Source organism: Colletotrichum siamense, assembly GCF_013390195.1.
Source record: "Colletotrichum siamense strain Cg363 chromosome Unknown KSG_Cg363_contig10, whole genome shotgun sequence".
NCBI classification, from domain to species: Eukaryota; Fungi; Ascomycota; class Sordariomycetes; order Glomerellales; family Glomerellaceae; genus Colletotrichum; species Colletotrichum siamense.
In genome coordinates, this window is record NW_023501023.1 from 530062 (window position 1) to 553283 (window position 23222).

The following is a 23222-nucleotide window of genomic DNA, read 5'->3' on the forward strand; positions in this document are numbered from 1 at the left end:
GTCACAGATCCTTACACGGTTCAGGGACTTGCCTGTTCCCGTTGCCTTGAGGCTCGCCTCACAATGGTGAAATTTGCTAAGGTTTGGACAAGCAACGGTTCGGCCGGTGGGATGGGACGGACTCCACCAGAACCGAAATCTACGGTGAGCATCGTCATAGTCTGGGAAAGTCTCTTAGATTACCGGGACAGTCGGCAGAAACATTCATGTCGAGTCAGACCCGAGACCAATAGACCCCGGCTTGGCTGCTGCGCCCCGCGCTCCGACCTTCTGGCTCCGCGATATCCTCGCGTTCCCGCCGGAGTTCGGGCGGATGGGTCCTTGACAGACGACGCCAGTAAGCTCCATTGGGCTGAGACCGACACATTTTGGTACCGCTTCACACAGTATTATGGGCTGTTTTTTCATTGCCCGTGTTGAAGAGTACCCGTGAACAGTTCTTGACATACCTATTTTCCATTTGCGACACGTCTCTCAATTTCAAGATGTGGTCCCGGGCGAATTGGGTGTTCAGCATGATGCTCTTTTCTTGGGCACCACCGACACCTGATGCCATCAAAAAGGATGAGGAACGCGAAGCTGAATATGACGACGCGGAAGAACATCAGAAGGAGGATACCAGTAGTTTCAAGGGCATGCTTTCCGATTGGCAGAAGGCAGAACCCCTGGGACTGCAACTTTCACAATGTTGGCATGAAAGTTCAGGATATTCAGGAAAGGCTCAACTGAGAGGGCATCGACTTGCTCTTAGCCTTCTCCGATGTCTTCGCAGCGGACTGGTTCTAGGGGGTTTGATCGAGCTCGCAGCCATGTTGACGGCCGCAATACCGCCAATTATTCTACGCTGGCTTCTCGTGGCTTTAGCTGAACCAATAACGAATCCCGATCCCGCCACGTCGAGTAGTACACAAGACGCTCACAAACCACACATTATACGCACCTCGCACAGCTATACTCTGGTGGCCACTATGACAGCCACGCAAATGGCCGCCGGGATACTCATCAACGCCTCAAGATATAGGCTGGAAGGTGTTGGAGCCCAAGCTAAAGCTGCTCTCACATACATGATAATGAACAAGGCCTTCTTGGCCCCGCCATCCTCATCAGCCACCAATTTGGTTCGAAGTCCACATGATCGCAACAAGGATGGCCCAGAACAAACATGGAACTCTGGCACCGTTTTCAACCTCGCATCGGTGGAGGCCTCTCGTATAGAAGACTGTATCAGCGGCATCAACGCCATATGGACTGTGCCAGCTAGCTTTCTTCTCGCAATTCCTATGCTGGCCACCAATGTGGACGCATCGTCGCTAGGCGGCATGGTCGTATTGCTCCTGGGTCTACCTATCTTCACGCGCGTGTCCCTCCGTATCTGGGATGAACAGAAGGCCCTCAGTGGATTCTGTCGACATCGTGCTGCGTGTACTTTACAGGTTATTCAAGGCATTCGAGGCATCAAGCTTGCGGGATGGTCGTCTCAAATAATGGTTTTGAACAAGTTGTGTGGGATGAGAGTTGTTGAGTTGGTAACGGCAAGCCGTTTGTGGCACAACCGAGCCCTGCTAGAAGCGGCGTGTGCTTTGTTGCCAACTTTGGCCTCTATGGCAAGTCTCATTCTGTATGATACCCTCCATGAGGGTGTGCCAGATCCAGCGAAAGCTTTCTCATCCTTTGCTCTCTTCTTGGCCCTCAAGCCTCACGTCAACCGAGCGGCACAGGCAGCAGTCCAGTTGCAAGATCTCCTTGTCGGATGCCGCGCGATCGAGATGTGGTTGGAGACGGAAGAACCGCACGAAATGAGAACAACCTCTGCGGAGTGGGCGGTTGATGTTGCCCAAAACACTGTTCTCAGTTGGCCAGCCAGATCGTCGACTGACGACTTCCACCTCTCTTTCAACACCAAGTTTCAGATTATGAACGGGGAGCTTGTAGCTGTTTGCGGCCGCCCTGGGTCTGGCAAGTCCTCTCTGATGCACGCTATTGCAAGCCAGATGTGTCTCGAAACAGGAAGCTTTGAGCTGGGTATCGGCTCAAAAGCGGCTTTGGCTAGCCAGACGCCATGGATCAGACAAGGCACAATTCGGAGCAACATCATTTTCGATCAGAAGTTTGATGATGCCAGATATTGGAAGGTCATCAACGCTTGTGCTCTTATCGCCGATCTCGAGCGCATGCCCCGACGAGATCTCACCGTTGTTGGAGCAGGTGGCCAAGGTCTCTCAAGTGGACAGGCACAGCGCGTGAATATCGCCCGAGCGATGTACTCGAATGCGGATATTGTCCTTGTTGACGATTGCCTTCGAAACCTTGACCCTTCAACTAGCAAGACGGTATTTGAATATGGTCTCTGTGGCCTAGCAAAAGATCGCACACGATTTGTCGCGACGAACCAGGCTTGGGTGGCCCGCCAATGTGACCGGATACTGTGGCTCGAAGATGGAAAGGCTACCTGGCTCACTTCTTCAGGCAAACTTGATGACTATTTCCCATCCCTCATGGGAGAAGAACCTATGGAAAACTCCTCGACCCAACAACAGGAAGCTCAGTCTTCCCCCCGCCAGGCTGCAACGAAAGCCTCTAATGCAGATTCCAGGAGCACGTCGGAGTCATTGCCATCTCATGAAGACACAAAACGACGTGACTCCTTTCAGTTTTATCTAAGACTTAGCGGTGGGCCCAAGGCAGCCCTCACAGCGGGTGGTATTGTCTTTTCATGGCAAGTCACTGCTGCAGCTGTCATTTTATGGCTTTCTTTATGGACATCTGACCGATTTGGTCTTTCCGGCTTTGCGTCAGTGACATTGTTTGCTATTTTTGGTTTTGGAGAGGCGCTACTAGCGTATGTCCTGTGCCTCAACATCACCACGAAGATGTTACATGCAAGCCATAGCTTGTGGGAACGATCGGTGAGACGAGTCGTTGCTGCGCCCATGGGTTTCTTCCAAGACTCTCTACTTGGTAGCATCATGGACCGTCTCTCAAAAGATGCGGACACAACGGATAGGGAGTTGATAGAGGCGACTCGAAATGCTACACTTCATCTCGCACGATTGCTTGGTGGCGTTGCCTTGATGCTCGCGATGGAATTCAAGGTATGTCCTGCGGCAACCACAACATGAGTAACAAACACTTACGAGCTTTGACGTAGCTTTTAGTTGTCGTCTTGCCGGGTCTATCTGCAGTCGTTGCTATGATGCGCAGATATGCTCCACGCCTCAAGACTGTCCGCTGTCGGGAGGCTGAACTACGTGCTCGTGTAAATGCTGCATTTAGTGAGAGCGTTGACGGCTCCAGCTCTATTTCAGTCTATCATATCGAATCGTCGGCTCGGTCAACTTTGGTCCAGCGACTTAATAGATGGAGCAACGTTCGACTTCTGGCCGCCGCAAATTTACGCTGGCTTGAAGTCAGACTTGACGCTATTGTGGCTACTACCATTGGACTGACCGGTGCTCTTGTTGTCGCTTCATCCGCTTCGCTATCACCATCTACTGTCGGTCTCATCATGAGTCAGGCTCTCGTTCTTCCGGCTTCTTTGAGACAAGGCATGAGATTTTCTACTAGCGCCTTCCAGTCTATGGTTGCAGTGGAACGTCTGTCGTCTTATGCTACCAGTATACCTCGCGAGGGGGAGACAGAAAGCGGTTCAAGGTATCGCACTGCGTATGACGCATCATGGCCAGCCTCTGGAAACTTGGCCTTCCGGAATGTCAGTGTTTCGCATCGTCAGGAACCCGGCAAAGAAACCCCGACAGCGTTGCGTGATTTATCTTTCAGCATACCGAGCGGTATGCATGTTGCGGTCGTAGGCCCAACTGGTGCAGGGAAATCGACACTCGTTTCTCTCCTGTTGCGCTTGCTTGACCCGTCGACTGGCACCATCAATTTGGACAGCGTCTCCATGATTGGCGTACCACTTCAAACGCTACGCTCCCACATTGCAGCTGTTCCCCATGACGCTGTACTGCTTCCCAATAGCACCGTCCGCGAGATGATTGATCCTAATCACAGCCACTCTCCGTCTGCGATATCTCGACTACTATCGGACTTGGATATGCTGGCTGGGCTAGAGAATGAGCCATCTATGGAGCTTGACACGATAGCTGGTGAGCAGGTAGCCCAAGGAACAGGGAGAGCCCAGCTGTTGGCTTTGGCGGCTGTGTTACTCAATAAACCGCGAGTTTGTGTACTCGACGAGACACTTGGGTGTTTGAACGTTCAGGCAGATGCCAATGTGACGGAGATGGCGAGGGATGTGTTGAAGGGCTGCACGATGGTAGCAGTCACACATCGTATGAGAGTGGCGATGTTATTTGACCGAGTGCTTGTGCTCGACGAGGGTGGAGTACAGGCATACGGCACGCATTCGGATGTTTGGAAAAGCAGTCAATTTTTCAGAGAGGCTTGCAGTCGGGATGGTATCACTGCTGAAGGAACTCATCAAGCTGGAGTGTAGCATAACCTGTTTGATAACATTTTGTTTGAAAGAAATCACTCGTTACAAGAATCCTAAGCGGCAGAGATGGATGCTCGGTGTGGAATTTCGACTCCGGGTCACAACGGGAGGACACTGCCATACTGCGATTGAGTGACCTCCCGCTACAAAGTTCTTGGAGTTAACGCTACACTATCGTACCTTGTCCAAATCAGCTGAAGCAATTTTTCTAATATCGGAATGACTCTGAATCTAAAGTTTACCATCTAATTACGCTGGTTGTCAGCACAGTCTTGCGAGCCGGGAATTTATATCTGAATTTCAGGATCGCTCGAGGTATTATACGTGGAAATAGCAATTCTATTAGATATTCCTCAAAGACTTCCAGGCTTTTAAGCTTATGATTTAAAAGGGCTTCTGTAGAGTTGCACAGTGCCGCTCCTACTACAAGTTGCAAGTAGCTACCATGAAAATAACAGGTAACAGGGTTTGTTTATGCGCTGGAGAATCAGGATATGTGCCGTGATATGGAATTTTTATTCGACAAGAAGAAAATCCAAACATAGCTTGAGCTTGAAAACCTCAGGAAACTTTGCACTACAACTGTTTGGTGATCTGCTGGTACGCCTCTGTTAATGGGCTATTGCTACGTAATGTGCAACGGCTGAAAATCTTGGGGTTTTTTGACAAAGTGTACTCCAGGATTATGATTCTGCTCATCTTAGCCACAGATAAAGTGACTTGCGCCATCTGCAGGATCTCTGGAAAAGCAGACTGTTGCATGTGGAACCCCTGGAAGTCTTTCAGGCCCTTTGTCCTACGATTGCACCGCCCGCGGTGAAGTACAGCAAACAATCCCTCAACAGACAGGCATGTCATGGCAGACGGAAAACCCTCTAACTCGTCACCTGCTGCTTTTCTTTTCAGGCCATGTTCCAGATTGGTAATGAGAAGTCAGACCCTCATCAAAACCTCAGCTGCCAATCTCTAACAGAGACTACACAGACTGGGAGGCTTAAATATCATCATCTAAGTAGACTTCTTTGGCTTCGCTGCCTTGAGGAGGGAGGCAGACTCTTAAGTAATGAAGAAAATTCAAGTAGGCTATGAAGTGCTCCCATTACAGGGAAGCGACAGCAACTTCTCCTCCTAAATATTTTTCTTAGCACGTACTATTAGTATAGGCTACCTTACTACTACTATTTTATTAATAAAGCTAATTTCTAATATTATAATAACTACTATAGCTAAGGCTATAGCGCTAGTGCGCTATATAACGCTACTACTATTACTACCCTCTTAAGCTATATTTAATATAGTTTATCTAATCTAAATAAACCTTAAATATACTTAAACTCCCTTATAATTACTTAATAAGTTAATTTTAAAATTACCCTAAAAGAAATAAGCTTATAGTAATTAAGGATATTTAGATTTATTACTAATTATACTAAATATTAGAGATATACCTTAGATAACTAATTAGTTACTAAAACTATATAGATTAATAATAAATATTACGCTAAATATATATTATAATATAAATACTTAAGGGCTAACTAAAGCTATAGATTTTATACTTAATAAATTAAGTAAAATTAAATAAATTAATAAAAGCTATAATATTATTATTATTACTTTAGTTAATACTATATAGACTATATTATAATAACTTAAGTTTAAGTATATTAAAGCTATAAAATATTATACTAAACTATTATTATCTATAATTAGAGAGAAATACTACTATAGAGTAAACTATAAAGATTATACTTATTTTACTATTAATAATACTACTACTATAGGGGATATTAAGACTTAAGTAGATAGTAATAGAAGCTTTACCCTTAATAAAAGCTTTAAATAGCTTAGCTATATTAAAGCTATTTCTAAAACCTTAAGCTATTTAGTAGCTAATACTATAAGAATACTTAGAGATAATATAAGAACTATAAATAGTTAGAGTAAAATATAACTAAGAGCTAGAAATCTATAACTAGCTAACCTTAATAACCTTTATATTTTTATTTAGTTCTTAGTAAGTTATACCTATAGAGAGCCCCTAATTAAGCTTATATTTATCTATATAAAACTTATATAAGTTAGTAAAGTTTAGGATTTAGATATTAGAGTAATAACTTAGGTACCTTTTAGTATTATAATTATTATAATATCCTAAAGAGTATATATAACTATATTTACTTATTATACTAAGTTATCTAAATATTTTAATATAGTAAGTATTAAGAGACCTAAGGTTTAAGCTATATATACTCTATAAGAAGTTAAAGCTATAATTAGAAACTATAAAAGTATAATACTATTTAAACCTTACGTTTAAGCTAAGATTAAATATACTACTAAGCACCTATTTATTAAATCTTAAACTTTTATAGTACTATTAACTAGAAGTAAAAAGTAATATATATAAATAGTTACTTTTTACTAAAAAGTTAACACTTTCTAAGTTTTTAGCTTATACTATACTAAGTACCTTAACTATAAACTATTACTTAAATAATACTAAGTATACTATAAGTAGTATAAATTTAGGGAATATACCTATACGTTATGCTACTAATATTATAATAAGTAGAAATATAGAGCTAACTATATTAATAAAGTATAATATATAACTTATAATAATCTATATAAAGTAATTAATAAAAGCTATCTACTATACTCTTAATAAAAAGATAGGACTATAGTTTAGCTATTATAAAGCTAATACTAATATATTTATAAAGCAGGCTGTTAGTTTAGTATTATAATATCTAAAAATATAATATATAGATAGATAGACCTAAGCTTTTTATAGAGTATATAAAATAAAAGCTATAACCTATCCTCTATAACTTTTAACCTTAATAGGGAGGAGTCTACACTATAAGTAATTAATTCTATAAAGATCCTACTTAAAGATATCCTAAAGGATATCTTAGAAGGAGAGGATATTAATAAAGTAATAAACTTAGGGGAGTTTAAAGATAATTTAAACTTATACTAAGAATAAACTATTAAAGTTATTATTTTAGTATAAATAATTAGATCTTAATTATACTACTATAAATAGAATATACTTTATATTCTAAGTAAATATAGCAAAAATAAAGCTTATATATAATATTACCCTAATATTTACTAACTATTATAAATTTAATATTATATTTATTTAAAAACCTTAATATATAACTAAATAAGACCTTAATCTTATTAAAACTAACTCTATTTATACTTTATATTTACTAGTTTAAACTTAGGACTTAATTACTATATAACTTAGAGTTTTAACTTATATTTATAAGGGGATTACTATACTAGCTTTATTTTTAGTTATATTAAACCCCTAAAAACCTTACTAAGATATCCTTAATATTAAGCTTTAAAAAGTATATTACCTTAATATATACTAAGATATTAATAAATTTCATATCTTCTATATTTTATTAGATTAGCTATTACTATTATACCTCTTTATAAGAGGAAACTTTAATATAAAATATTATATATAGTAGCTAAGAGTAAAGATAAGTAGGGGGGGTACTTTACTAGCTAAACTTATTAAAAGCTAGAATATTACCCTCCTTAATATATTAGAAGTACTAACCTATTAGTATAATAATATACTTAATTTTTATTTCTCTAATATACTATTAGCTAAAACTAAAGTTATTAGCTATTTTTATATTAGTTCTAACTATTTAACCTTAATATTTATAATACTTATTACTTAGAGTAACTTAAATAAAGCTCCTCTTATAATAAAAAGTAAGCTTAAATTTAGCCCTAATAATATACTAAAGTTTACTACTAAAGTAGTAAATAATATATAGATACTACTAGAAGCTTTTAATACTCTAGAGGACCTTAATAGAGCTATAGAAAAGCTTAATACTTTACTATAGTTAGTGCTTTTTATTATAGAGAAGAGATATTATTTTAATAAGAAAAGTATAATATAGTAGAATATAATATATATTAAAACTAACTAGAAGTATAAGGCTAAATATAAGTAGAATCTAAACTTAGAAGCTATTAATAAAGCTAAGAAATATTATAATTATACTATTTAAAAAGTAAAGTTTACTATATAGGTTAAGCTAATTAAAGAGATTAATAGTAATATAAACCTCTATAAGATTATAAGCTAATATAAACCTAATTTTTAGTTTTAGTCCCCTCTTCTATATAATAGTGAAAATAATATTATTAAACCTATTAAAAAAGTATAATTCCTATAAATAAAACTACTAGAGATATATATAGTAGAAGATAATATTAACTTTTATATCTCTATAATACCTTAATAAAATATTATTATAGACCTAAAAATCTATATAGGAAGTATAGAGTATTATACTAAAGGTAAGTAATACTACTTTAAGTATTAATAATATCACTATAGTTATACTATAAGCAGCTTAGCTATATATCTCAGACTATATCTCTATACTATATTAAGCTTATTATATAATTAGCTATTACTTAAAAGTATAGTATATTATAGAGGTTTTAATAATCCTAAAAGTAAACTAAAATACTTTTATACTAAAAAGCTAATAGCTAATTTCACTACTTTTAACTATTAATAAGGGATTTAAGAGGCTCTATATATAATAAGTAATATATTATATTATAGAAGAATAAATACTCTACTTTACTATAATAAGAGCTCTATTTTAACGCTCTACTATAAATATTATTAAAGCGTTAATATATAATATAATAATAGGCTTTAACTAAGGTTAAGTCTATACTTTTATTATAAATAATATTAAAAGTATATTTAATATAATCCTATAAAATTATCTTTATTAGAAACTTAGAGAATAAAGCTAGCTACTTAACTTTATTTAATAAGTCTATTATTTTATATTAAATTAGATAGTAGTAATATATTATAAAGGATATATTATACTAATAGAGAAGCTATTTTATAAACTACTATAAGACTTACTAGCTTCCCCTATACTTTATTTACTCTATATTAAGCTAATATATTAAATTAAGGATAAAGAGATAAGATTTAGCTATATTAATAATAGTAAGATCCTCTACTTTAGAGATAATCTTATAAAGTTAATAATAAAAGCTTAGAAGATCCTTAATAATATTATTACTTAGGGAAAAGAAAACTATATAGCGTTAGATCTAAGGAAAATAGAACTTATTTACTTTACTAACTAAATTAAACTAAAACTTAAGGATAAGCTACTACTTAATATCTACTATAAAGATAGAGAAGTATAGCTATTTAAAATTATAGTTTAGCTTAGAATAATACTTAACTTAAAGCTTATCTTTATTAAGTATATTTAGAGAAAAGTAGCTAAAATATAGAAAGTTATTAAGTATATAGAAAGCTTTAATAAGGTTTACTCTAGGATATTACTAGTTACTATAAAGAAAGTAGTATATATTATTATATTACTAAAAGTACTATTTAGCTTAGAAATATAGTATTTAGGCCTTAAGAAGCTAAGTAAAAAGCGAGAAGATATTAGCTAAAGTAGAGGCTTTAAGTTAGTTTCTTATAAATTATATAAGCTTATTAAGGCCTTATAAGTTATAGTTAATATTATTATTTAAAGCTATCTCTTAATATAGAGAATAATACTAATTAATATTATATAATAAAAATTAAGTATACTACTAGTTAAATATATCCTTATATCTATTAAGGATTACTATACTTTATAGTTAAGATAGCTAGATAAAAAGTACTTATTAATTATAAAGATTAAGAGGTATAAACTTCTATAAAACTAAAGTAATACTATTTACTTTATAAACTTTATTAGTACTATAAAGGATATACTAGCTTTTTCTTATTTATAGCTATACTTAAAGGATTATAAGTTCTAAGATTTACTTTACTAACTAAAGAATAAAGATAAAGTAGCTAAAGTATACCTACTTTAAGTAGAATTATTACTTCCTACTTATCTAATAGTTTATATTAATAAGTTATAACTTTAGCTAGAATAAACTAGCTTTAGCTATATAGTTTATAAGAACTTTAAGCTTATTTATACTAACTATTAGAGACTTCTATAAGTAGAGGTTTTTAATATAGAAATAGAAGGAGCTTAAGCTAGCCTAAAGGTTACTATTAATTTACTTAATAAAGATATTATAGCTATTATAATCTATTTAGATAATATTATAATAGTATTCTATTTAGAAAGTGCTTTTTTAAAGTTTTTATAAGATATTATTCTAAACTTTAAATAGATAGTTTTAGAGAGCTAAGTAATAATACCTATTTTAGTATATTAAATATTTAGCTATAAGGATATCCTTAGTAATAAGATAGTAGATTAGTTTACTAAGTAGAGCTTAAAAATTAAATCCTCTAACTTAATATTATAACTTCTAACTTTTAGCTATATTAAAAGAGAGGTATATTATAAAGAATAGATAAAGCTAGATATTTAGTAAAGCTATAAAAGCTTCTATAAGTATTATACTTTAAAGCTTTTAGCTACTAATAAACCTATAATAAAGCTTAAAATACTCTTAAAAGCTAATTTATACTAACTAATAGCTATAAAGAGTTACTATAATAATTTTATTAATTATTATAAAAGATACCTCTATAAAGATATTAATATCTTTTATTCTTATAAGTATTAAAAGATATCTAAACACCTTTATTACTACTATAAAGTAAATAAGTAAGGTGTTTTTTAGTTTAATTAGGGAAAGTTTATATAGGAATAATTAGGAATAAAGTAGCTAAAATATATTAAATACTTAACTAAATTATCCTTTTATAATAATATCTACTTTTAATAAAATATCGCTAAATATATAGAGTATAATATATTTTAAGCTTTAGACTCCTTTAAAGTATAAATAATTACTTTACTACTTATATCTAGTTATAATTTAATAAATAAGCTTTTATAGCTAAAGTATTATTATATACCTAAGTATATAGTAGTTTTTTATTAATACTCTAACTATACTTCTATTACTACTAAGTAGTATTTCTTCTTATAAGCTCTTTACTTATAAGCTTTCTAAGTAAATATATATTAAAATAGTTATTTAATAAACTAATTAATATTACTACTTATTAAAATTTAAACTATATTCTCTTAATATTAAGACTATATAAGTAGTATTACTATTAAGAAACTTAGATATTATAACTATAAAATAATAATTCTATTTAGTAGTCTATATCTATATCTATATTTTATATTTATATTATATTATAAAGATATTAAAGAAGAGGGGGTTTTTACTTTTAATAAAGTTAGATTACTTTCTATCTACTTAAGCTATATAGGATAAAGTAGGATAGGATAGGATATAGTATATATATAGCTTAACGTAGATGCCCTTTACCCTATATAGGGATGTGCTAGCGATTAAATAATACTACCACTACCACCACTAGGGAAGCAACGGTCTGGGAGGATGTGCTAGGACAAACAAAGTATACGTGGCTAATATCTTAACGAGGTTGCTGGCACTCAAGTTTATTAAAGCCGGTCGCAATGCTAAGCTGTGTATCATCAGCTGCATAGTAAGATACATACGAATACAATGCCGACTTCCTTCCTCGAGGGCGGACATCAGACTCCAAGAGCACGGTACACAGCAATCATACATACAAGGTCTGTGTCGAGGGGGTTGAAAGGAAGTGGCGAAACTGGCTGGCCCACGCTTTTAAGATGAAGACATTCTCTTGCTCATTGGCGATAGCATCACTCCTGAAGTCATGGTCTACTTCATCATGATATCTGGCAACTACCTAGCATTGCATGATTGAATCCTCAATACGAGCTGGGAGAACTGTTGCCATGTGCGTCCCTATTCCCGGATTCAAATAACTGCGAGTGTTCTCGCCTAGATTACCCATCTACGCCGGAACTGGGCCCTTCCTTTGGTTCAGGTGCGAATACTGCAATGATCCATTCCCCAATGTGATTGGTATGTCAATGGCTCCGACATCGGGACGATGTGCCTCGGAGCTTTTTATGCGCCTACTAGCAACATTCATTTGCCAAAAGCTGACTACCTAGACTTATGTTTGCGATGTGTCTGCTGATTCGGCCTTGTAGTCTGGAGCGAGTGCTGTTTCTACTGCTCGTATCTACCCAGAGAAGTCTGGCTTGAAGAATATGCCGCTGGTAATCCTCTTGATCTTTCTTTTTTCTTCTTTGCGACGTCCAAGTTGCGCATGCCGACGATCTATTTCAAATACATTGCGTGGGTCATTCGAAAACGGGGACGAAAAAAACGAAAGCAGAGCGCGCGAGAGCAATGGCGGTAGGTCGGACCTCCGAAAGCCCGTCTGCTGGTCGACCACCTCTTCCGAAATACGCGGGAGTAATACTTAGCAAAAGGTGCCGAATCGTCCTCCAACTTACCTTAAAAAAAAAGAAAAAAAAAAAAAAAAGGATGCCATACTGGCTGATTTTCATCAGAAATGAAAAGATAAAGATTAGGGCAGTAAGTTCCCCGTTATTGAGAACAACTCGGTAGCCGCCGGAGAGCCGAAGAGCCAGAAACCCACAGCCTCAACTGCTGGCACGTCCCGATTTCGTGGAAATCTTCCTTGGCCCGCACCATCCTCCGTGGGGTTGCAGGGCCTGTCTCAGGGGCGGAACCTCTGATTTCCTAAGTAGGTAGGGCTGGAGTAGTGGTTAAACAATTAGTGGAGAAACATATCTCAACCAGACGAACGACTGGAAGATAAGATTAGGTCGGCGGTAGTTTGACTCGGATTTAAGACAAACAAATGAGAGCTTTTTGCGTAGATCGTTAAGCTTGGCATCATGCAACAGCCCGTTGATCTAGTGCTACGATTCATGGCTGGGTGTACCGGATCCGCAGCCCGGTATTAGCACATATTGCCAAGAAGCAGTTACTACGAGATTTTGGCAGTCTCCACTAGGGATAGGGGGGATTTAGAGAACTGTAACCCGTCAGCCAAGCATGAACACGGTAGGGAAGTCTATGCATAATGGACAAAATCCAGGAGTACGATAAATTCGTCTGATGTTGATGGCGAACTTCATCGGGTTTTGACAGATCGAGCTTCCAGCATCGCTGTGTCCGATCCATAATAACCCGTGCCCAACCCTTGTGTCCTCATCAGATCCCACCGGTCGCCTTGTGCAACGTGAGGCAATTTCCCGACCTTCTGCTTCGGCTTTCTAGTGTGTCGCGACCCAAGAAATGGAGTGGCCAATATATCATGCCCGGTCTGGCCGTTGGGCCAGTGGAGTCCTACCCATTTACTCGTGGCTGAGACAAGGCGTTTGCTTGGCACCAGTGACCCGGCATATAAGAACATGACGCATCTCTATGATCAACCTTTCAAGCTCTGCAGGTCGCACCACATACCAGGATGGCATCGTTCAACATGGCTGCCGGCGTGATCGCCCTTCTTCTCACAGGAGCCGTTGCACAGGCCCTTCCGGACGGCGCACCCACGTTGCCGCAACAGGCTCAGATCATCGACCAATTGAGCCAGAATGTGCTGGAAGAAGTCTTGCCTCCTTATGAGGCCAATGCATCAACGGTTCGTATGCTCATGGCTCGAGAAAAGGCTACAACTCACAACAATCGCAGGAATTCTTGTGGCGTGGCGTCAATTCTTCGTCGCTCAAAGAGAGACCATTTCACATCTACAGCACGGAGTTCTATGAGGTGATTGGCAATGATCCGTCGCTCACCCTCATTGCGACCACGGAGTCCGACCCCATCTTTCACGAGGCAGTCACTTGGTATGTATCGCCTGTTCTGGGTGCCTCAGATTTGCGCTGACTAGAGAAGGAACCCAACAACTGATGAAATGTTCTTCGTCCAAAATGCTGGAGACCCAGATGCGGGCACCGGCTTGAATAAGTCTTCTATCATTCAGAAGATCTCCCTTCTGGATGCTGAAGAACTGAGAAACGGGACTTTCGGTGCTACAGCGGTGCCAGTGCATACAGTGCCATCGACCCCACAAGTGATCAACCCGAATGGTATGTCTCCCACGTGAAGGGCCGATATCGTATGTGTGCTGAAATTAAGAAGGCGGCACCAACTACAAGGGTAACCTGGTCTTCGCGGGCTCAGGCCAAGGAGACCGTCTTGCATCTGCGCTCTATCTGATGAATCCTGTCGAACCATACAACACTACAAGTGAGTGATTCAGAGCCAATGGCAGATTTTGTTGAAGGGTTGGGCCTAATTTCCTTCGTGCAGTCCTGGTCAACAACTTCTTTGGAAGAGCTTTCAACTCACTGAACGACGTCGCTGTTAATCCCCGTAACTTGAACGTTTACTTCACCGACACTCTTTATGGATACCTTCAGAACTTCCGGCCGGCGCCTGGCTTGCGGAACCAGGTTTATCGACTCGATCCCTCCACTGGTTCACTGTCAGTTGTTGCTGATGGGTTTACTCTGCCAAACGGTTAGTATCCATGTCCATGCAATCATTGTTTGGTTGTGACTGACTTGGGTCCAATGCAGGGATCACGTTCTCTCCCAACGGCGAATACGCATACGTCACTGACACCGGCATGGCTCATGCATTCTTTGGCGAGAATTTGACGGATCCTTCGACAATGTAAGTTGCCATTGACAATCATCCGATGCTGTGGAAGAGAACTGGCGCTGACTTTTGTAAGCTATCGGTATAATGTACAAGAGGATGGCACCTGGGAGAACCGGAAGACGTTCGCCTACGTTAGTCCTGGAATTCCGGACGGTAAGCACATCCCAGAACGTGACTAATGTGCGACTGTTTCTGACTTTGACTGGATGCAGGCATTCACTGCGATTCAAAGGGTAATGTGTATGCCGGCTGCGGGGATGGCATTCACGTGTGGAATCCATCTGGAAAGTTGATTGGGAAGATCTACTTTGGTTCCGGCGTCTCCAATTTTCAATTCGCCGGAGATGGCCGGATGGTCATCATGGGACGGACGAAGTTGTTTTACGCAACCCTTGGTGCTTCAGGAGCTCCCATCTCGTAAATGAAAAGACGATAGGTCTCGAATTAAACAATGATTCAATAATTGCGGGTAACATGCCCCGAATAACTCAGGTCAATCAGTTGCGCAAGATGTGTATTAAGCGCGCTGGATGTCATATGCATGCTATTCTATCTGGTCTCTTAATTCTAGGTTCCGAGGCTCTGGGCCTCGCACATCTTCTTGTACAGGGGACCCTTTGCCAGAAGCTCCTCATGGGTACCTTTCTCCACGATTCTACCACCGTGGAAAACACAAATCACATCAGCGTGTCTAATGGTTGACAGTCGATGTGCCACAGCGATGGTAATCCGCTCACCAGACGAAGCTGCCTGGTTTAACGCTTCTTGCACAACGCGCTCTGATTGTGTGTCCAATGCACTTGTGGCTTCATCGAGAAGCAGTACACGAGGCTTGCGGATCAAAGCACGGGCGATGGCGATTCGCTGGCGCTGGCCACCAGAAAGCTGAGTGCCATTGGCTCCGCATTGAGTATCGAGACCTTCGGGCAGGGAGCTGATGAACTCCCATGCATTAGCCATACGGCAGGCTTCGATGATACTTCCGTCAGAAATGGTAGACGGGTCTTCTGTCGGAATACCCATGGAGATGTTGTGCCTGATGGTGCCTGGGTAAAGGACAGGCTCTTGCTGTACGAGTGCGATGTCTTTTCGGAAAAGCCACGGGTTCATCCGATCAACATCAACACAATCAACCCTCAGATGACCGCTGACTGGATCATAGAACCTCTCGAGTATGGCAATCATAGTGCTCTTTCCGCATCCAGATGCTCCGACAAAGGCCACGAATTGTCCCTTCTTGATCTACGAGATCTCGTCAGTTTGAACCTTTCCTGGTTGCCGTATGCAGGACACAACGCACCGACAGGTCGACACCCTGTAGGACCTTTGTTTCAGACCTCAAAGGATAAGAGAACCTGATGCGTTCAAGCTCAATTGTTGAGTAGTCCGAGGGCCCAACACATGCATTCTCATCAGTTTCCCGAATCGATGGCTTCAGTTCGGAGAGCCAAAAAAGGTAATTAGCTGCGTTGACAGCTTTTGTCATACCTTTGAAATATTAACTCATATCTTTGCTACTCAGAATTAACACTTACTGCTAGAAAATCCGAAGAGAATGGAGGCCTGTTGTCCAGAAAAGAAGACGCCTAAGAAGGCAACGAAGAAATTGACCATGCTGATGTTGCCGAATGACACCAGGCGGCAGCCATACCTAAGTCAACAGATAAGCGACGACATAAATGAGAGTGACTTGAATATAGAATACCAGAACCCGAGAGCCATAAAAGCGTATTCGACACTTTGCGTGAAGGCAAACGGCAGCATGATGAGCATTATCGGCCTCCGGGCGAAGTTATTGGCGTGATCCAACTCCGTAGTGTATCGTTCGAGAACAGACTTCTCAATGGACAGGGAAGAGACAGTGCGAATGGCGGTAATTGCTTCAGATGCAATCGAGGCACTCGAAAAAAATCTCTTGGATATCTTTGCATCCATAGCAGACTCCATCCTTATGCGGACATAGCCAGCAAAGAGCATTGGGGGCAGGCCGGCAAAGACAATGACGACGCCTAATCTCCATCCGTATGCCAACGCCAGAATGCTGCAAGCGAGAACGCTCACGACCGAGACGAGAATCAAAGCGATGTTGAAGCCCATTAGCTCAAACACAGCTTGAGGGTACGAATCTGTCCTGCTCGTCAGAGCACCAGTCGTGTTCTCCGGTCGGTCGAAGAACTGGAGATCTTGTTTAAGCATATTGTCCACAAGCTCCTTGCGCATCTTTTGGTTGAAAGTCTGAGGGAGTGTTAGCTCAGAGTACGAGATCAGAGGAGAGGTTGAACGCACCGTAGCAATCGTGTTGGAGCACCATCCAATGACGAAGTAGACAAAGAAAGCCCCAATACCGACAACAAAAAACATGAGAGCGAAAAAATTGCCTTTCTTTTGCATCTGTGACCCAGTAAACTTGAAAACCTCGATAAACCTTGACATTAGGATAGCCTGTCCGGGATACGCAGCCGCTGCGAACGCCAAGTCAGCAACAGTAAGCCATTACAAGGTTTTTTTGTTATTGTTGTTATTATTCTATTTTTCAACGTCAGAGCTAAGCTTAGATCGCTCCCTAGGGTATATATTATATAGAGTAAACCTATATATCTATAAATCTACTATATACTATTCCTACTCCTTAAATTAAATATCCTCTAGTTAATTACTTCTTATATATAGTATTTCTAAACTTAGAAGTTACTTTTTATTATTAGAAAATAGTATAAATATTTCTTATTTCTAGTTTATATTACTTAGCTAAAGCTAGTATTATAGAAGTTTAAACCTTATTATACTAAAGCTAATATTATTATAAAATCTAAATAAGAAGTTTTTAGTTAGTAACTAAAATTAAAGTTTAAACTATTTATAAGCTTTTAAAGAAGTAAAATTACTTATAACTTATTATATTTTATTAAGAAAACTAGGATTTTTTTAAAAAAGTTAATAAATTAATTTTTATATTTTCCTATAGTAATTTAAATTATTTAAGCTAAAAAATTAAAATAGAATAAAGTATAATAGAGTTTAAGAAAGTTATTAGCTATAAAGTTTATATAAATAAACTATTTAATAGTTTTAACTATTAAAAAAACCTATAATTTCTTTAAACTTTTTAAATTACTTTAGATTACTAATTATAGATCTTTAGTAATACTTAAGATTTCTAAATAAAAATAGTTTTAATTTATTATTAATTAATAACTAAAACTACTAAAATTTCTTTAGATAAATTAAATAATAAAATACTATATATATAGGGGATTTCTATTTTCTATATTTATATTTCTAAACGCTTTATTACTTCTAAGTAAAATATTTATAATATATCTTAAAATCGCTATACTTTAAATAAGTAGTAATTAAATAGTATAAAAGTTTTTATAAGAACTTTAGCTTTAAAAAGTATTAAAATACTAACTAAAAGTTATTATAAGTATAATATTAAAATCTTTTATTTATATATTATTATTCCTAATAATACTTAGTAATTTTCTTCTATACTAAATACTTTATAGTAGCTATAATAGCTAATAAAATAAAGTTAAGAAGAGCTATTAAAGCTTTTTATTTTATAAATATATTTACTAACTTATTTCTAAGAATATCTTTATAATTAGGAACTTAATATATAAAGATAAGAGAGGTTACTAAAGTAATATACTTTTTAGTTTAAAGAATAGTTATTTATAAAGATAAAGGTATATTACTATATCCCTCTAAAATATTAATAATATTAAAGTTATTAATATAAATATAAACTATATTTATTAAACTTTATAAATATATAGCTATATAAAGCTTAAGGTTTATAGCTTTAACTTTAATATTAAAGATTTTAGTAAAGCTAAAATATTAAAAACTTTATATAAAGAGTATTTTAGCTTTCTTTTTTTCTTCTTTTTTACTTAAAAATATAATATAGCTATAACTAATTTCCCTAAACTTAAGTTTAGATCTATTAGTATAAGTAATAATATTATTTTTAAGTATATCTTTAAGCTAAGTTTTAAATTTAGTAGTAGCTATTTTCTTTAGAAAGTAAGAAAAGCTTAAAAGTTATAGAAGTATTAAAATTAAATAAAGGTAGTAGAAGAGTATTATAGTAATATATTATAATTATATAAACTTATAATAGAGGTTTAATAAGTAGATATAAAGGTATTAAATTAATAAATAATAAAAGTTAAGATATTTAAGTTTTATAGTAAAGTAAAACTAATAAGCTTTAAGTATAATATCTATAAGAGAGATTTTAGATTTATAATATAATATAGTAATAAGAGTAATATACTATATAAATAGAACTCCTTAGATATTAATATAAATTACTTTATTAATAAACTAAAAATACTTTTTCTAATTTATAAAATAAAATAGTTTAATTAGAGTAATATTAAGATATTACTAAATAAGAATATAATTAGGTTTCTAAAAGCTAAAAAACTAAGTTTTTATATTATAAATAGTAGTAGAAATAATAATTAAAAAGATAGCTTTATATATAAAAATAAGAGAGAAACCTTTATATACTACTTTAAAGCTATAAAAGAATTTAGTATATTTTAAAGTAGTATTAGCTTAAATCTAAATATATAATATAAAAATAAACTTATAATTAAAAATAACTTTAAGCTACTTTATAATATCTTTAGGTATTATTATTAAGCTATTAGCTTTAATTAAAAGATTTATTAGCTTATATTTTTATAAAATATAAATAGTTTTACTCTTTTTTAGCTTAAAAAAAACTTTATTTTTAATACTTTAGTGTAAAATATAAGTAATATTAGTTATAAGTAGTTTAATATTTTCTTTTATAAAAAGAGATTTAGTTTATATTAAGATATTATTAATATACTTAAAATAAAAGTTAAAGTTTTATAGTAGAAGCTTTATAAAATAAAGTAAATATAGAATAAAAGAAATAGAGAAACTTTAAAGAAACTTATAATAAAGAGGGAAAAGTTCTAAAATAGTACCTTTAATATAAATTTAAGCTTAATATCTAGTTATAAATAACTTAATATAGTAAATAAAAAGTTCTAACTATCCTTATTTCTATAATTTAATAAGGAAGTAGTTATAGAAAATAGTATTAAAAGCGCCTTTAGTATTAAGTATAGTAAAGAAAATAACTAAACTAACTTTAAAAATAGCTTTAATTTTATAAGTTATATAGGTAGTAAAATTAACTATATTATACTTAAGGAGGGCTTTAAAATATTAAGTACTAATAATTTAAGCTAATAATATTATATAAATAATATATTAAGTAAATAAGCGCTTAAAGCTTTTTTTAAGATAGGAGAGTAAAGATATAAGATAATATAAAGTAACTTTAATTAGAAATTTCCCTTTTTTAAGTATAAAAACTACTTTAGTTTTTTTAAAAATCTCTAAGTAGTACTTAAAAGTTAAATAAGCTTAAAAGAAAGCTTAAATAGATTTAACTATAGCTAACTAAGTAGCTTAAAGTATATAAATAGTAATACTATTAACTTTAAATATAATATTTATTATAAGTATTATAGTAACTACTTAAGTAGAAAAAATAGAAGTATCTTATAAAATATTAGAATAAAAGAGGATATAAATACTATCTAAATCCTAAATATTATTTATAACTAAGAAATATTTAAATAAAGCCTTTCTAAAAGCTTATACTTTTATAATAGGGAACTTAATTACTTTATCTTTAATTTTTAAGAGTAATAAGTAGAAGTTAAGCCTTATTTAGTACTATTTTATTATATAATAAAAATTAAAGATATTTACTATATAATCTACTTTATTATAATACTAAGCTATCTTATAAATATAAATAGCTTATTAAAGTTCTATATTAATAAGCTTTTCCTTTTTATAAAAAGAGTAGAAAAAGTATAAATATAGTTTATAGTTTAAGGATTAAGTATATTAAGCTTTATATAATTTTTATTTAGTATCTTAATATTTAAGTAACTACTAAACTAAGATAACTAAACTTAAAGTATATTAAAGTAAATAAGTTATAATATTTATTACTTATAAAAAGTAGAAGAAGATAGATTTAGTAGTAGTATTATATTATATTAGCATTATATTTAAAATAATAATAAAAAGAGGGTTCTATTTATAGAAAGTAGTAAATCGCTTAAGTTTACTATTTAATATTTATACTTAAACTAAAGAACTTAGTTCTAAAGCTAGAAAGATAAAGATATAAGCTAGAATAGCTTTATAATTTACTCTAAAATAAAAAATAAGATTTAGTTTTACTAAAATAAATAGAATATTAAACTAAGATAGATCTATAGTATAACTAGTATTATATATTAGTATTTTAAGCTTATTTAGAAAGAAAAAACTATTTTAGTTTACTTAAATCTTAATTTTTAAGCTATTATTAGTAATTCTTATACTAAAAACCTAAGAAAGGTCTATAATATTCTAATTATTACTAATAAAGAAATAAAAGAGGATAAAATATTAAAAGATATAAATAATAATATTATTATTTATTATATTAAGTTTATATATATTTAGAATAGTTATATTTTAAATCTATACTTAAATAAAATTATAAATTTTATAAAACTAAGTCTAAATAGCTTTTAAGCTTTTCTTAATATATATAATTACTTAAAGAATAATATTTAAATTATAATATCCTTAAGTATTAATAAAATAGAATATTTTATAAAAAAAGTAGTTTATAAAGAATAGCTTTTCTTTCTTTTTATTAATATAAAGTTTTTATATTAAGACTATATTAATATACTTCTTAGTATAGCTTTATAGTAATATATAATTTATAGAGTTATTATACTTAATATTATACTATATAATATATAAGCTTCTAATATAATATCTTTAAGCTTATTTAAAGTAAGATATTATTTTTAAAAAGGGGGATTTACTATATATTATTATAATAACTTAGTTCCTTAATATATAAAGTAGTATTATAAATAAAATTATAAGAGAAATAAGAGGTAGAAACTTATAAAGTTATAAGTTTCTTAAGCTTAAAGAAGTTAAGCTAAAATAAACTACTATTTTTTAAGCTTTTTTTAAAAGCTTCTTATTTTATATTTTTCTAATATATTATAGTATAAATAATACTACTAAACTTAATAATATAAGTTTACTTTTAATAAGAGTAAGAAGTAAAAGAAGTATTTAGTATTTCTATTTTAATATCTTTAAGTTTAAAATCTTCTAAAAAGGAGTTTAAAATAAAAAAGTTATCTTTTATAATAATTTAAATAGTATTAGCTATTTTATAATTAAGTAAAGCTATACTACTAATAATAATTATTAATTAAGCTATTTTAAACTAAGCTAAAGAAGTAGAAATAGTTAAAAATAAACTATAGAAGGAGCTATTAAGCCTAAATATAGATAATATATTATATATAACTTACTAGATCTTTTAAAGCTAATACTTAGAAAGTATAACCTAAATATTATCTTTTAAAATAGAGTAAATAATATAATTATTATAGTTTATAAAAAAGATACTATAATAGTTTAAGTATTTAAAGTTATTTAAGTAAGTTAAAGTTATATTAATACTAATATAATTAGTTTAGCTATACTAACTATAGTAATAAAATCTAATATAAAAATAACTAATATAATACTTTTAATACTTATTAAAGTAAAATATAAGTACTTATTTCTTCTCTAGTAGAAAGTAAGTATAAATAGATTTATAGAAAAAGCATTATTTAATACTTTTATAAAATTAAAGTAGTATAATAATCTAAAATTAAGTTTAAATAGTAAAGTTTATACTTTTCTATATTAAGTAAGTTTATACTAAATATAGCCCTATATATTTATAAATATTAGTTTTAACTATTTCTTTAGTAATTATAATAGTAAAGTTATTTAAATACTTAGGGAATTCTATAAATATATAGTTAATAAAGTATTTATACTATTTCTAAAAGAAGTTAAAAGATTAAATATTTATAGCTTTATAAATCTCTTCTATTTATTTAAAAAAAGCTTTTTTTATAGAAATAGAGTATAAAATAATAGTATAACTTAAAGTAGTATATAAAATATAAATAATATCTACTAATAAGAAGTTTAAAGCTTTAGTAATTCTATTCTAGAAAGTATATAGTAAAACCTTATAAATTTATATTAAGATTTTAAAAGCTTATAAAAATAAATAATAATTTATAGTAAACTTTAATAAAATATAAAACTTCTAAATATTATATAACTAAGTTAA

At 33.5% G+C, this 23222-nt stretch overlaps 2 protein-coding genes across 2 annotated transcripts; both read left to right on the forward strand.

Moving 5' to 3' along the window:
• Positions 1-485: 485 nt before the first annotated feature.
• On the forward strand, positions 486-3119 carry ABCC1 (Multidrug resistance-associated protein 1; the record flags this gene model as incomplete). The annotated part of the gene is made up of 1 exon (XM_036645900.1): positions 486-3119. One exon carries the CDS (start codon positions 486-488, stop codon positions 3117-3119), a length of 2634 nt encoding a protein of 877 aa, XP_036488459.1.
• Positions 3120-13817: 10698 nt separating this feature from the next.
• On the forward strand, positions 13818-15422 carry gnl-2 (Gluconolactonase; the record flags this gene model as incomplete). Its single annotated transcript, XM_036645901.1, has 8 exons — positions 13818-13976; positions 14027-14181; positions 14231-14424; positions 14477-14584; positions 14648-14857; positions 14917-15013; positions 15075-15154; positions 15214-15422. 8 exons carry the CDS (start codon positions 13818-13820, stop codon positions 15420-15422), a joined length of 1212 nt encoding a protein of 403 aa, XP_036488460.1.
• Positions 15423-23222: the final 7800 nt, after the last annotated feature.